The sequence below is a fragment of the Pan paniscus genome, chromosome 9 (genome assembly GCF_029289425.2).
Source record: "Pan paniscus chromosome 9, NHGRI_mPanPan1-v2.0_pri, whole genome shotgun sequence".
In the NCBI taxonomy this organism is placed as follows: domain Eukaryota; kingdom Metazoa; phylum Chordata; class Mammalia; order Primates; family Hominidae; genus Pan; species Pan paniscus.
The window spans coordinates 69,866,376-69,879,424 of NC_073258.2; the positions used below are offsets into that span (position 1 = coordinate 69,866,376).

Below are 13,049 nucleotides of genomic sequence, written 5' to 3' on the forward strand. Positions count from 1 at the left end.
ACTTGCTCTGTCACCCAGAGTGGGGTGCAGTGGTGCGACCTCGGCTCACTGCAACCTCCGCCTCCCGGGTTCAAGCGACTCTCCTGCCTCAGCCTCCCAAGTAGTTGGGATTACAGGTGCCCGCCACCATGCCCGGCTAATTTTTGTATTTTTTAGTAGAGACAACATGGTTTCACCATGTTGGTCAGGCCGGTCTTGAACTCCTGACCTCAGGTGATCTACCTGCCTCGGCCTCCCAAAGTGCTGGGATTACAGGCGTGAGCCACCGTGCCCGGTCTGTGCACTTTTTATGTCCTTTGCTGTTCTTGGAGAACGTCATTTTTGGGAGGAGTTTGTTGTCTCATCCAGTCATTGCCCATGATTTAACAGTCCTGTGAGTATTGGACTTGGCCCATTTGTAAAGCGGTGGCTTTGGCCAAGCCTCATGCAAGGGTTACCCCACAGCTATTTTCTATCATACTGTGCTAGGCAAGCCAGTGTTGTGTTAGCTTCAAACACACAGGATGACTTTGTAGCACTCTTTCAGCATGCAGTCCCTTAAGATGTGTTATTTTTAAATACTCATTTTCTTTCTGCATTTTCCTTTGGAAATTCTAAATGCAGTCACATTTCAGTAATGCTTTATTTCTATGAAATATTTACTGAAGGGCTCCTATGCGTCACAGACTGAATTAGAAATGTATTTACTGTGTCTTAGGGACTCTGGAATGCCTTGGCCTAGAGCACGGGAACGTGGGGTTCAATGGCCTGTTACTAGCTGCACACCCTGCCGTCTTCCATGTTGGCTTCAGTCTCACAAGTCAGGGTCAGCAAATACCCTTTGCTTATGAGCTGCTCCTTATCCGATAGGCGTCTCTGTGTAGTGGGCACCATGTAGCGAATGCCATGGCTGCAGGGCTGAGCACAGCACCACCTGCTCTCAAGAGCACAGCATAAGAAGCAGGTCTTGGCCAGGCGCGGTGGCTCACACCTTTAGTCCCAGCACTTTGGGAGGCTGAGGCCGGCAGATCATGAGGTCAGGAGATCAAGACCATCCTGGCCAACACGGTGAATCCCCGTCTCTACTAACAACACAAAAAATTAGCTGGGCGTGGTGGCACTCACCTGTAGTCCCAGCTACTCTGGAGGCTGAGGCAGGAGAATCGCTTGAACCCAGGAGGCGGATGTTGCAGTGAGCTGAGATCATGCCATTGCACTCCAGTCTGGGTGACAAGCAAGACTCCATCTCAAAAAAAAAAAAAAAGAAGCAGGTCTTTAGTCTTGGTCGTGGAAGATTCAAAATAGAAACACAATCCTAGAATTTGTTAATCATTGTTTTTGTCATTTGTCTTTATCATTTTATGGGCACTTTAAAGAGGGACAATATGTTAGAAAGGAATATGCTCTAGGAAACATTTCCTTCATTCCTGTTACTCTAGAGCAGGGGTTTTTCCCGTAAAGGGATGGTTTGTGAATGTTTTGACTCTGTGGGCCATATCATGCGTACCGTCTACAGTAGGCAGCTGTAGACGGTATGTAAATGAATGGGCGTGGCTGTGCTCCAGTGAAACTCACCAAAACCGGCAGCTGACTGGATGTGGCCCACAGTTTGCCGATTCCTGTTCAAGGAGAAACCTTGTGAAAATAAAGCAGACTTAATTTTGTGTTGATTGGGTTGCCCCTGGGGAGGTCCGGCGTGTTCCTGACAGGCATCACTCATCCCCCGGGGCACACACTCTCTGAGGAGGAACACCCACAGAGCTCCCCAGAGCACCTGAGTCTCACGCTGCTGCTTCTTCCACAGACCCGCTGACATTCTTCAACACCTGCCTGGACACCTCCCAGAAAGAAGCGGTTTCATTTGCGCTGTCTCAGAAAGAACTTGCCATCATCCATGGACCTCCTGGCACTGGGAAAACCACGACTGTGGTTGAGATAATTCTTCAAGCTGTGAAACAAGGCTTAAAGGTGGGCAGTGCACGCCACCTCCCTGTCAGAGCCCGTCCGCTCCTGGTCTGTTATGTTCAGTGGGTGCTCAGCGACCTTCCAGCCTCAGTTCTGGTGCGATGGGTCAGGAACATTACTGAGCATTTATTGATTGAGCCTTGGACTGCCCCTGTTTGATTTCCAGCATCCCCGTGAGTCTTGGGGAGCACGCGCAGGAGCCGTAGCCTGGGTTGTTGAGGAAGGCTCCTGTAGCCCTCTGAGGCGTGGCAGCCTTCGTGTCGGCCAGGCCCTGGGTCAGGGTTTATTTGCTCACCACGCTTGCTGTGCTCGTGCTCCTCCATGTGCACCCCCGTGCAGGGGCCTGGAGTTGGCCTGGGCCCAGTCTGTGCCCGTCAGGAACTCAGCGTCTGGTTGAGGTGTTAACAGCTAATCAGATAGTCTGGTTAATGGATACGATGCACATGTCCAGTGCACAGATGAATGATTTTCTGAGATGTGGAATATAACATTGTACATTATTATTCACTTACATTTTAAATTTTTTTTATTTCTATTTTTTTGAGATGGAGCCTCACTCTGTCACCCAGGCTAGAGTCTGGAGTGCAGGGGCGGGATCTTGGCTCCCTGCAACCTCCGCCTCCCGGGTTTAAGTGATTCTCCTACCTCAGCCTCCCGAATAGCTGGGACTATAGGCATGCGCCACCATGCCTGGCTAATTTTTGTATTTTTAGTAGAGATGGAGTTTCACCACATTGGCCAGTCTGGTCTCACTCCTGACTTCAGTTGATCTGCCTGCCTCAGCCTCCCAAAGTGCTACGATTACAGGCGTGAGCCACTGTGCCCGGCCCAGTTACATTTTTAATGGCTGAAAAAGGATCTTTTATCATGATCTGCATCAGCTTGAGTCATTGTGGATCTTGGCACATGGAGAGTTTTTTTTTTTTAATTTATTTATTTATTTTTAATTATACTTTAAGTTCAAGAGCTTTTTGAAAAACCTTTCTGGTTTATAAAAATGTTGGATAATGATGAGAATTGGAATAATGGCCAGTTTTGTAGGTTGATGTTTACTGGGTGCTGCCTACCACCAGGCATCGTTCTGAGCACCCATTTAATCCTCACTGAAACCCTGTGCCAAGGCAGGTGGTTAGTGGCCCCAGTTTGTAGACGAGGAAGCCGGGTGCGGTGGCTCACACCTGTATTCTCAGTACTTTGGGAGGCTGAGGCGAGTGGGTCACCTCAGGTCAGGAGTTCGAGACCAGCCTGGCTAACATGGTGAAACCCCGTCTCTACTAAAAATGCAAAACAATTAGCCGGGTGTGGTGGCACACACCTGTAATCCCAGCTACTTGGGAGGCTGAGGCAGGAGAATTGCTTGAACCTGGGAGGTGGAGGTTGCAGTGAACTGAGATCGCACCATTGCACTCCAGCCTGGGCAATAAGAGCAAAACTCCATCTCCAGAAAAAAAAAAAAAACAAAAAAAACAAAAAAAAACACGAGGAAACTGAGAAACAAGGTCAAGTGCCCAGCACTCAGAGTGGCAGAGCCAGCAATGGAACTCAGGCAGAGCGCAGGGAAGCCTGTCACTTGCTTAAAAGATTACGTCCAGCGGTTTTCCAATGTGTGAGTGTCTTTGCACATGTTTGAAAACTGGTAAGAAAAGATGACTTATTGGAAGGGAGCAGATTGGTGGTTTTAATTGGGTGCCGACTATTCACTAAAAGTGAGCCAAGACACACCTGTGTGCACGCTTTGGTGGAGATATGCCTTGGGACATGCCAGTGGGGTTGGAGGCGATGCCGGGCGTAGAGAGTGGGTGGCTGAGCCTCCTTCCTGAGCTGCTGTTTGTTTTGAGCTTAAGGGCCTATAGAGACTCTGCCTCCTCTGCTGGTTGCCACCTCCTCTTTTTCTTTTCCTCAGAGATGGGGTCTCACTATGTTGTCCAGGGTGGTCTTGAACTCCTGACCTCGCACCTTGGCCTCCCAAAGTGCTGGGATTACAGGCATGAGCCACCGTACCTGGCCAGCATCTCACTTTTAATAGTGGAGCTGTGGCTGGGTGCGGCGGCTCATGTCTGTTATCCTAGCACTTTGGGAGACCAAGAGGGGAGGATCACTTGAACCCAGGAGTTTGAGGTCAGTCTGGGCAACATAGCAAGACCCAGTCTCTACAAAAAATAGAAGAAATTAGCTGGGTATGGTGATGCATGCCTGCAGTCTCAGTTACTTGGGAGGCTGAGCCAGGAAGATAGCTTGAGCCCAGGAAGTCACGAAACACAAGGAGTGTGGTCTAGGTCTTGCTGCTTGCCACACAGAAAACCAGTTACTGAGGACAAGTATTGCCAAGGAAGAGGCTTTATAATCAGATGGTGCAGCCGAGGAGATGAGAGCTCATCCTCAAACCCATCTCCCTGACTAAAACTAGGGGTTTAAGTGCAGGGAAGAAATGTAGCAATGTGTAAAAAACAGGAACTAGGGAGGGCAAGGAGGCACCCGTAGTGGTCTGGTGATTTTCAGATCTTTGATATTTTTTTGAGAGGCCTAAATGTCCTTTTCTGAGGAAGAAACTCACATAAATAAGTTTGAAGCTTTAACAGCAGATGGTCAATTTCTCTTTATCCAAAAACAACTGTCCATGGGACTATTGAGCCGGTTTCTCCATGATCCTGCCACTGCGCTCCAGCCTGGGCCATAGAGCAATTTGTTTCAAAAAAAAAGAAAGAAAGAAAAATATAGTGGAGCTACAGTGTTCGGGAGACAATTCTGAGTCCATTTGAAACGGGAAGGGTTCCCTTGTCCCCCTCGCAGGGCATGGGATGGGGGAGTCGCTCGCTTCTTCAGTGTCCTGCTGCTCAGACCTGCAGGGGAGCATACAGATGGGCAGGCTGTGGGCTCCGACCTCATGGCATTGTCTAGGGGTGAATGTTTACAGCTCTGTGAGTTACAGGGTGCTCTCTTAGTTTGCCGTCTATAGGTGGCTTATGTTAACCAACTCAATTAGATCCCCTTCCTTGTCACAAGGACAGAGGGCTTTCTGTATCCCAGGTTCTTACCTTGGGGTACCTGAAGAATCGGATCACACGTGGGCTTGGAAAATGAATGCAAGATTTGATTGAGAGCACGTGTGTACATGCCTTGTGCTTCTTTCTACCTTAAAGGCTTTTTGTTGTTTTTGTGTCAACTTCAGTGGTTTGATTACAAAGTAAATGACCAGATCCTAACTTGCGGTTCCCAGGTTCTGTGCTGCGCCCCCTCCAACATCGCCGTGGACAATCTGGTGGAGCGCCTGGCTCTGTGTAAGCAGCGGATTCTGCGCCTGGGGCACCCCGCCCGCCTCCTGGAGTCCATTCAGCAGCACTCCCTGGATGCGGTTTTAGCGCGGAGCGACAGTGCCCAGATTGTTGCAGATATCAGGAAGGACATCGACCAGGTCTTTGTAGGTGTCATGGCCAGTGTCCATGTGGGGCGTGGGCTTCTGATCTGCAGTCTTTTTAAGGAGCAAATTTATCTGTCTGCATTCCTCTTGATCTTCTCTTGCTTCTGTCGATTCCTTTAATAATTTTAAAAATTGGGCTGCCCTTTTTTTTTTTTTTTTTTGTGACAGAGTTTTGCTCTCATTGCCCAGGCTGGAGTGCAATGGTGCAATCTCGGCTCACTGCAACCTCTGCCTCCTGGGTTTAAGCGATTCTCCTGCCTCAGCCTCCCTAGTAGCTGGGACTGCAGGTGCGTGTCACCACGCCTGGCTAATTTTTCTATTTTTAGTTGAGATGGGGTTTCATCTTATTGGTCAGGCTGGACTTGAATTCCTGACCTCAGGTGCTCTGCCCGCCTCGGCCTCTCAAAGTGCTGGGATTACAGGCATGAGCTACCATGCCCGGCCTTTGTTTTTTTTTTTGTTTTTTTTTTTGAGATGGAGTCTCGCTCTGTCACCCAGGCTGGAGTGTAGTGATGCTGTCTTGGCTCACTGCAGGCTCCGCCTCCCGGGGTCAAGTGATTCTTGTGCCTCACCCTCCCAAGTAGCTGGGACTACAGGCATGTGCCACCACACCCAGCTAATTTTTTTATTTTTAGTAGAGACGGGGTTTTGCCATGTGGGCCAAGCTGGTCTCGAACTCCTAACCTCAAGTGATCCACCCGCCTCAGCCTCCCAAAGTGCTGGATTACAGGTGTGAGCTGCTGCACCCAGCCAGGGCTGCCCATTTTTGATAGAGAACTGTACTTAGCATTTAACAGAGTGTCAACTGTCTTCAGAGCACTTGGTTAGTAGGTGTGAGGAATTGTAAAGAAAACATTTTCCGGCCGGATACAGTGGCTTACACGTGCAATCCCAGCACTTTGGGAGGCCGAGGTGGGCGGAACAGTTGAGGTCAGGAGTTCGAGACCAGCCTGGCCCACATGGTGAAACCCCGTCTCTACTAAAAATACAAAAATTAGCTGAGCATGGTGGCGGGCACCTGTAATCCCAGCCACTTCGGAGGCTGAGGCAGGAGAATCTCTTGAACCTGGGAGGTGGAGGTTGCAGTGAGCCATGGTCACTCCACTGCACTCCAGCCTCGGTGACAAAGCAAGACTCCGTCTCAAAAAAAACCCAAACATTTTCCTGGGTGTCTTTCTGTCTGGTCCTGTTGTCTTGCTAGTAGTGGCAATGGGAGAAAAGTAGCCTGAACATAAACATTGAAAAAATTGGCAACCTCCTAGAGCTTTCCGTCCATTCCACCTTCTCCTTGTGAAAGAGGACACCAGTCGGCTGGAGAAGTAGGGCGGTGGTAGGTTTCTTCCATTTGAGAGGGCCTTTTCCCCCCAGCCCGACACTCCGAAACTTTTGAGCTCTTTGGTTCTCCTGTGGACGCTTTGTTGTAGTGTCTGTGCTCACGTCCTGTCCTGTGTGCTCACTGTCGGCACTGGTACTCCTCGGTGTCTTAGTCTCAGAGGAGTGATGGCAGCAGGGAGGGTGCTGGAGCCAGTCTTTGCTCTAATGTCTGTGCTCACTTCTTGTCCTGTGTGCTCACTGTCAGCACCTACACCCCTCGGTATCTTAGCCCTGGAGGACTGATGGCAGCAGGGAGGGTGCTGGAGCCAGTCTTTGCTGTAATGTCTGTGCTCACTTCTTGTTCTGTGTGCTCACGGTCAGCACCTACACCCCTCGGTATCTTAGCCCCGGAGGAGTGATGGCAGCAGGTCAGGTGCTGGGAGCCAGTCTTTGCTCTAATGTCTGTGCTCACATCTTGTCCTGTGTGCTCACGGTCGGCACCTGCACCCTCGGTGTCCTAACCTCGGAGGAGTGGCGGCAGCAGAGAGGGTGCTGGGAGCCAGTCTTTGCTATGGGCCCATGGCATCGAGGCTGCTTGCGTGGCTGCTTGCATGGCAGCATGGGGATGGGCCGCCTGCTGGGAGGTGGAGGAAGGATAGATGCATGTCATGCAGGTTCGAGGTGGTGGAGGAATATGCGTGATGTTTGCTCATCACAAATGTGGGTGATTTCATTTCCTGTTGAAATTGGTGCTTTTGAGGATTTTCTTTCTCTGTAAATTATGCACAGTAAAACACCTCCTGTCACCCCTGCTAAAACTCCATCCCCCAAAGTAGAAATCACAAATAAGGAAAGGTTACATCTTTTTTTTTTTTTTTTTTTTTTAAAGAATCTTGCTCTGTCGCCCAGGCTGGAGTGCAGTGGTGCAATCTCGGCTCACTGCAACCTCCGCCTCCTGGGTTCAAGCAATTCTCCTGCCTCAGCCTCCCGAGTAGCTGGGATTACAGGCACACACCATACCCAGCTAATTTTTTGTATTTTTAGTAGAGACAGCGTTTCACTGTGTTGGCCAGGCTGGTCTTGATCTCCTGAGCTCGTGATCTGCCTGCCTCGGGCTCCCAAAGTGCTGGGATTACAGGTATGAGCCACCGCGCCTGACCAGTTCCATCTTTTTGAGATATTAAAGTAAGTTGAGGTTTTGATTATGGGTTGAAAAAAATTTTTTTAATCTCTTGAAAAATGTAGAATAATATGTGAAGCTCAGTCTCTCCATTCGTAAGCTCCTACAACCCAAATCCTGGGGCGGGCAAGCGCTTTTTCTTCCCCAAGATCAAATGCCTGTGTGCAGGGCAGGGCTGGTCCAATTTCTGGTCTCCTCTGAGTTAAAAACGTGGTCTCTTTCCAGGACTTAAAATGTCTCTTCCTGTGACTTCAAGGCAAGTGAGGATGTAAGGTGCTTAGTTGCGTGTGTGTATCTGTGTCTCTTTCAAGGAAGATTTCTGAGTGTTTTTTACGGAGTTTATTGAACTGGACCGAATGATAGAAGCACTTCATAAATAGAGTTGAAGAAGTACAAAGTTGGACTGAAGTAAGTGTATCTCCTTTGTTTTTCTTTATAGGTGAAAAACAAAAAGACCCAGAATAAGAGAGAGAAAAGTAATTTTCGAAATGAAATTAAGCTGTTAAGAAAAGAACTGAAGGAGAGGGAAGAAGCAGCTATGCTCGAGAGCCTCACTTCGGCAAATGTGGTCCTTGCAACAAACACAGGTGAGGGGGCGTCTCCATCCTGCCTGTGTGGCCTCGAAGAAGGAGTTGGGGTGTGTTCCCTCTTCTGTTTTCTGGAAGAGTTTGTTTAGAATTGGTATTTCTTTCTTAAAAGTTGGGTAGAGTTCACTAGGGAAGGCCTCCGTACCTGCAGTTTTCTTCATAGAGAGGTTTTGAACTACCAATTCAACTTCTTCAATAGATAAAGGGCTGTTCAGGTTGTTTTTCTTCCATGAGCTTGTAGCTTTCAAGAAGTTTGTCCATTTTATGTAAACGGTTGAATTTAGAGGCATGAAGTGGTTCCTAATATGCCCTTATTCTTCTTTTACTGTCTGCAGGATCTGTCATGATATAACCTGTATTATTCCTGATACTGGTTTGTGTGCTCTTTTTTTTCCTGCTCTTCTGGCTGGAGGGTTTTTTTTTTTTTAATTTAGATTTTATATACACATACATATATATTTTAAGAGACAGGGTCTCTGCCAGGCGCAGTGGCTCACACCTGTAATCCCAGCATTTTGGGATGCCAATGCGGGTGGATCACCTGAGGTCAGGAGTTTGAGACCTGCCTAGCCAACATGGTGAAACCCCGTCTCTACTAAAAATACAAAAATTAGCCAGGAGTTGTGGTATGCATCTGTAATTCCAGCTACTTGGGAGGCTGAGGTAGGAGAATTGCTTGAATCCTGGAGGTGGAGGTTGCAGTAAACCAAGATCGCGCCACTGCACTCCAGCCTGGGTGACAGAGCAAGACTCTGCCTCAAAAAAATAAAAACCCCAAAACCAAAAAAACAAAGCAAAACAAAAAAAGAGACAGGGTCTCACTATGTTGCCCAGGCTGGTCTCAAACTCCCGGGCTCGAGGGATCCCCCTGCCTCAGCCTCCTAAAGTGCTGGGATTACAGGTGTGACCCACCGCGCCCGGCCTGGTTGGAGGTTTCAATTGATCTTCCCAAAGAACCAGCTTTTGCTTTTTCTCTATTGTTTTTCTGTTTCATGTATTTCCACATTGATCTTTATCGTTTTCTGTTTTCTTGGGCTTGTTCTTTTTCTTGCTTCTTAATGTAGAAGCTGAGATCATTGATTTGAGACCTTTTTTTCTGATACAAGCATTTAGCTCCATAAATGTCTCCCTAAGTACTGCTTTTGTGGCATCCCACAGATTCTGATCTGTTATATTTCGTTCATTTCAAAATGCTATCTCATTTGCCTTTTGGTTTTTTAGAAGTGTTATATAGTTTCCAGATAGTTGGGAAATGTCCAGATATCTTTCTGTTGTTGATCTCTCCTCTCCTCTCCCCTCCCCTCCCCGTCCCTGTCCCCGTCCTGTGTGGGATCTCACTGTGTTGCTCCTCTCCTCTCCTCTCTTCTTCTCTCCTCTCCTCATCCCTGTCCCCATCCCCATCCCCGTCACCTTCCCTATCCCCATCCCCATATGGGATCTCACTGTGTTGCCCAGGCTGGACTCAAACTCCTGGGCTCAAGTGATTCTCCCAGCTCAGCCTCCTGAGGAGCTGGGGCTCCCGGCATGTGCCACTGCACCTGGCTTACTTTCTGTTTTTGATTTCTAATTTAGTTCCATGTGGTCAGAGGACATACTCTCATGACTTGGATAGTTCATCGAGACTTACTTTATGGTCCAGAATCTGGTATCTGTCTTTGTGAGTGTTCCATGCACACTTGATAGAACATGTGTTCTGATTTTATTGAGTGTTCTGTAAGTAGTCAGATCATGATGGTTGATGATGTGGTTCAAGTCTGCTGTATTGAGAGAGGGATGTTGAAATCTCTGAATATAACTGGACATGTCTGTTTTTCCTGCAGTTCTATTGGTTTTTGCTTCATATCTCTGGAAACTCTTTTATTGGGGTCATAAATGTGGGGCTATGTTTTCTTGATTAATTAACAAATTTATCATTATGAAATGACCTTCTTTATCCCTGATAATATTCCTTTTTTGAAATCTACTTTGTCTGATATTAAAATAATCATTTCAGCATTTCAGCTTGCTTTTCTTTTCATTATGGTCAAAAACATGTAAAATTTACCATCATAACCCTTTTTAAGTCTGTAGTACAGTAGCATTAATTGTATGCATGTTGTTGTACAGCAGATCTCTAGAACATTTTCATCTTGCAGACCTGAAGCTCTAGATCTGTTGAACAGCAATTCCCTTTTTCCCTGTCCCAGGTCCTGGCAGTCACCATTCTCCTGTCTGTTTCTAAGAATTTTATTATTTTAGATACCTCAAGTAAGTGGAACCATGCAGGATTTGTCGTCTTGTGACTGGCTTGTTTTATTTAGTGTAATGCCCTCAAGGTTCATCCATGTTGTCCAGCTTTCTTTTTATTTTTAAGAGACAGGGTCCCAATCTGTCACCTAGGCTGGAGTACAGTGGTGCGGTCAAAGCTGTACTCCAGCCTTAACCATGAATGTGGGACCTCAAGCAATCCTCCCACATTGACCTCCTGAGTTGCTGGGATTACAGGCGTGAGCCATTGCACCCAGCCCCCACCTTTCTTTCAACTAGTGTTAGTGTGATCTATCTTTCTCTATCCTTTTTTTTAGAACCTATTTGTGTCTTTATGTTTAAAGTGATCTTTTAAAAAATATTTGAGACACGGTCTCACTGTGTTACCCCTAACTGGAGTTGCAGTGGTGCAATCATGGCTCCCTGCAGCCTCAACCTCCTGGGCTGAAGTGATTCTCCCACCTCAGCCTCCTGAGTAGCTGGGACAGCAGACACGTGCTATCACACCCTGCTCATTTTTTTGATTTTTAATAGAGACAAGATGTCACTGTGTTGCCCAGGCTGGTCTGGAGCTCCTGGACTCAGTTAGTCCTTCCACCTCTGCCTCCCAAAGTGCTAGGATTACAAGTGTAAGCCACTGTGCCTGGCCTGTTTATTTCTTTTTAAAGAGAGAGTCTTGCTCTGTTGCTCAGACTGGAGTGCAGAGGCGTGATCATAACTTGCTGTAGCCTTGCATTCTTTGGCTCAAGTAATCCTCCCACCTCAGCCTCCCGAGTAGCTAGTACTGTAGGCATGAGCCATTACACCTGGCTAATTTTAAAAATGTTCTTTTCTTTTTTCCTTTTAGAGATGGGGTCTTGCAATGTTGCCCAGGCTGGTCTCAAACTCCTGGCCTCAAGTGATCCTCCCACTTTGGCCTAAAGTGAATTTTTTTGTAGATAGCATATAGCTGGGCCTTGCTTTATTACCCAGTTTGACAGTTTCTGCCGTTTGTTCTTTGTTATATTTTCCTCCTCTTCTGCTTTCTTTTAATTAATTAATTGAACATTTCTTTTTTTTTTTACAGAAGTTCTCACTATGCCCCATGATTGAAGATTTCTTAGGATTTTATTTTTATTTATTTATTTATTTTTAAAAGATAATTTATAGAGACAAGGTCTTGCTGTTTTGCCCAGGCTGGTCTCGAACTCCTGGACTCAGGGGATCCTCCCACCTTGGCCACCTTGGTGCTGGGATTATAGGCATGAACCATCACTCCTGGCCTATTTTTGTTTTTGTTGGCTTGTTAGCTATATATCTGTATTTGATTCTTTCAGTGGTTACTTTAGGCCTTACAGTATGTGTCTTCAACTCATCATAGTCTGTTCATATGCCACCTCCATATAGCATAAGGGCTTTATGATTGCAAGCTGACATTTCTCTCCTCTTAGCATTTATGCTTTTGTCATATATTTTTCTTATACGCATATTCTAAGCCTTACAATACTTGTTCTTGTTTTAATGGTGAATTATCTTTAAAGAGATTTAAATAATAAGAAAAATGTCTTCGTATTTGCCCGTGTAGTTACCACTTTTGGCGCTTTGTTTTCTTTTGGTTTAGGTCATGTATTTCCACGTGGCATCATTTTCCTTCCACCTGAAAGGCATCCATGATCATTTCTTGTAGTGTGGGTCAGCCGGTGATGCAGTCCAATAGCTTTTGTATGTCTGAAAATATCTTGTTTCACCTGCAGTTTTGAAAGATATTTTTGCTGCGTGAGAATTCTAGATTAACACTTTTCCTTGCAATATTTCAAAGATGTTGTCCACTGTCATCTGCCTGAGTATTTCTGAAGAGAAATCGGTCATTCTTATCCTTGTTCCTTTGTATGTAACGTGTCTTTTTTCTTCTGTCTGCATTTAAGATTTTTTCAGCCAGGTGTGGTGGCTCATGCCTGTAATCTCAGCACTTTGGGAGGCTAAGGCGAGTGGATCACCTGAGGTCAGGAGTCCGAGACCAGCCTGGCCCACATGTACTAAAAATACAAAAAAATTAGCAGGGTGTGGTGGTGGGCACCTGTAATCCCAGATGCTCAGGAGGCTGAGGCAGGAGACTCACTTGAACCCGGAGGCAGAGATTGCAGTGAGCTGAGATTGCACCACTGTACTCCAACCTGGACGACAGAGCCAGACTCCGTCTCAAAAAAAAAAAGAAAGAAAATGATGCTTTCTTTATCACTGGTTTTAAGCAACTTGACTGTGATTTGCCCTGATGCTATTTGCTTCATGTTTTTTTTTTTGAGACAGAGTCTCACTCTGTCGCCCAGACTGGAGTGCAGTGGCGCAATCTTGGCTCACTGCAACCTCTGCCTCCTGGGTT

General features: G+C 46.8%; 1 protein-coding gene across 1 annotated transcript in view; it reads left to right on the forward strand.

Moving 5' to 3' along the window:
• IGHMBP2 (immunoglobulin mu DNA binding protein 2) overlaps positions 1 to 13,049 on the forward strand; it is a 37,464-nt gene that overhangs the window by 6,267 nt on the left and 18,148 nt on the right. Inside the window, exons 5-7 of the mRNA XM_003828758.6 lie at positions 1,784 to 1,947; positions 5,162 to 5,362; positions 8,296 to 8,443. Coding sequence (XP_003828806.5) covers positions 1,784 to 1,947; positions 5,162 to 5,362; positions 8,296 to 8,443 — 513 coding nt within the window. The remainder of the gene's footprint in view (positions 1 to 1,783; positions 1,948 to 5,161; positions 5,363 to 8,295; positions 8,444 to 13,049) is intronic.